The sequence below is a fragment of the Watersipora subatra genome, chromosome 1 (assembly GCF_963576615.1).
Source record: "Watersipora subatra chromosome 1, tzWatSuba1.1, whole genome shotgun sequence".
Taxonomy (NCBI): Eukaryota; Metazoa; Bryozoa; class Gymnolaemata; order Cheilostomatida; family Watersiporidae; genus Watersipora; species Watersipora subatra.
The window spans coordinates 11,768,940-11,772,093 of record NC_088708.1 but is presented as its reverse complement, the minus strand read 5'-3'; the positions used below and the strand labels follow the sequence as shown (position 1 = coordinate 11,772,093).

Below are 3,154 nucleotides of genomic sequence, written 5' to 3'. Positions count from 1 at the left end.
GTCCACTGTGTGATAAACACTTTATAAATACAACATCAGCAACACTGTTCAGCTCTAAGGACTTCCTCTAATGACTACTGTACAGTGTGTATCCTTTGGTGTGATCATACTGACATATGCACCAATACAAGCACTGAGTGAGGGATTGACACACTTAGCAGGTGCTGTGATGAGAAGAGTACAAAGCAGAACTTGTGGGTATTTGTGAAGAACATTTCAGCTCTGCTCGTGACTTATTTTTCAACGAGTCAGCAAATGAACTATTTTAGTGTTAAAAGTTGCAAGAAATGATAAGCCTACCACTATGGAAATAGACTAAGGAGATAGTTAAATACAGTCTTAAAACCACAGCTTTATTGGGCAGTATATATTGGAGCAAGAAGAAATGAACATGCTCAACTGACCACCACTGGCTTGTAAACAATTTTTAGCAAATTTAAACCAATTTTTCATGAACTGGCCACAAATGTCTCAGTACTGAACATGCTGGTCTCAGTACTAAACATGCTGGTCTCAGTACTGAACATGCTGGTCTCAGTACTGAACATGCTGGTCTCAATACTGAACACGCTTGTCTCAGTACTGAACATGCTTGTCTCAGTGCTGGACATGCTGGTCTCAGTACTGAACATGCTGGTCTCAGTACTGAACATGCTGGTCTCAGTACTGAACATGCTGGTCACAGTACTGAACATGCTGGTCTCAACACTAAACATGCTGGTCTCAGTACTGAACATGCTTGTCTCAATACTGAACATGCTGGTCTCAGTACTGAACATGCTTGTCTCAATACTGAACATGCTGGTCTCAATGGTTTGTGTTGATTAAACTATTTCTTAGGTCTTTGCTATTTTTTTATATTTTTCCTCAAGCAAACGCGATAGATAATATAGCATACGACTGCGTGCTCTCTTGTTTTTTGAAAGTATTATATTATGTAACTTGATGAACAACAAAAAATTCTGAATGTGTTCATAGCAAATCAGCGAACGATGTTGTTAGCAAATTTGTGAAGAAGTTCAGTGAATAAGCTAAGAATGTACATGTATCATAAACAACTGAATATGGCCAACAATGGTAAAGAAAATTAAGAGTTGTCTTTTTTGTAAAAAAAAATGAGCAGACAACTTGTTAGGTTATAAATACAGTAGTTGACTCTTAATTAATAAATAAACAATAAATCAGCTTGTTCATTTTTTAAACAAGTTTTACTTTTCATAGTATTTCTATGGTTTTCTGTTGTTGATTCATTTCCTACAATTCTCAAATCTTGACCAAAAATACAGATAATAATTAGCCTTAGTTCACTATTAATACGATTTAAACTGGCACACAAATGTAAAACTCTAAATAATTAAAGGCCATTAAGTATTTTGTTACGTCACATAATCAGTTGGAGGTTTCTGTTTATATGACAGTGATAGTTATCAGCTGTCTGTTTTAAATAAAACGACTCTCAACGAGCACCTGAAGTGTTGCAGCAGGTACAATTTATAGAAGGGAAAGTATTTAGTAGCCTCTGATTTGCTAACTAGACTTTTGCACTTTAGGCTTTTGTACATTTTTGCATTTAATAGAACAACAAGTAACTTCCTGATTTCCAGTCCTCTAGGTTACATCATCATTAAATATTTAGATTTGTAGATATCATATTCTTGAGGGTGATAGGAAACAGCTTTAGGTTGACATATCTGCATCTTGAAACTGTCTTACTGCTGTAAAGATGTTTGCTGTGCAAGTTTAAGCAAGAGCAATCAGTATTATTGTTACAAAGCACTTCAAGCCAGCTACTAGTTTCCTGGTTAAACCACACATTCAAAACACTTCACAAGGAATGAGCCTGTACTATGTTTTCAGCAAGCTATGTCATATACATAGAGACGTATGCAAGACATAGAGTTATTTCAATTGCAAAGCTCCACAGCTCTTCTATCAATGTTATTACTGTTTTCTACCAGCTACTTCATCTTCTGATGATGATTACAAACAAAAGTTGAATGTTGCTGTAGACCAGCCATATACGTAAACTACAGATCAGTGGCATATACCAGTTTGTTTCTCACATGAGTTGACCCTCTTGTAGTGCATCTGTTTAAGGCAAACCATGTGAGAGCTTGCAGTAAGCGTGTTTTGACAAAAAGTTTTACAGCATGCTAAGTGAGCCACATAGCAGTGATATTGACACCGTGTTTCATATTCTACACCAGAAACGAATTCTCAACTGTTATTAGAGTGTTATATGTAGAATATTAGCTATGAAGCTGTGGTAAAATTAAAAAGTCGGTTAAAACAAAAATAAAGATAATCATGGGTAATGGGCATGTTGAGTTTAGCATCACAATAGATCTGTCAGATTGTTAAAGTTAACAATGAAATCAAATCTTATCAGTTTTTCAGTGCACTAGTCTGTCCTTCAACATCAACCTCATATGTATATTTCCTAGCTGCTCTTTAAATAGCCTAGTTTTGGGTGTCACGTTACACCAGGCAACATGATGTAATGTGGTGTTAGAACGAGCAGCAACGCTCTTCGCCATGCTATCTTGTTTGAAGATTCTAGGTACCTCGAACAAATCTTCTTAAAGATGACGAGTAAAATTAGTTTTTTTTATCAACGCAAGCTTTCGGATTTTTTGAAATTACATTTCATAATATTTAGTATATGCAACTGTCTATGACATATCGACAATGTGCAAGAAATTCCGCTTTTTACTTTTCATATTCCAAAGTGTTAATCTGGGACCCGTGTGATTTTCACAGAGTCTTTTATCTATAAATATAGTTATGTCTACAGTATGTTAAGTTTGACTGTATTTAACTAACTTCATTATTACTATTTATTTGTTGTTCTAAGTATAGTATTTACACATTAAATTCTGAATTGTAGAATAACTCCACTAAAATGTAATCTAATTGTCAAAGACAATATTTGCAAAATAAAATATGACACTTCTCAGCAGCAAAACAACAAAACATAACATTTCACATTAACAACTCACATACATGTACTACATCTATCATAAAACCTTTATATGAACGCCATGACATTCTATTTTTCAACTCTTTCCTTAGATGGCGCTTTATTAAAGGTGACCTTCAAATTAAGCGTGGCGTTGTATTTTTCAAACATCAGAATATTGAAAAAATAAATTTC

The 3,154-nt window shown here is 34.6% G+C and overlaps 1 protein-coding gene across 1 annotated transcript; it reads right to left on the bottom strand.

Annotated features, from left to right (window-relative positions):
- Nucleotides 1–449: 449 nt before the first annotated feature.
- Nucleotides 450–800, bottom strand: LOC137399578 (uncharacterized). Its single transcript, XM_068085789.1, has one exon. It carries the CDS (start codon nt 798–800, stop codon nt 450–452), a length of 351 nt encoding a protein of 116 aa, XP_067941890.1.
- Between the last annotated feature and the right edge of the window lie 2,354 nt (nt 801–3,154).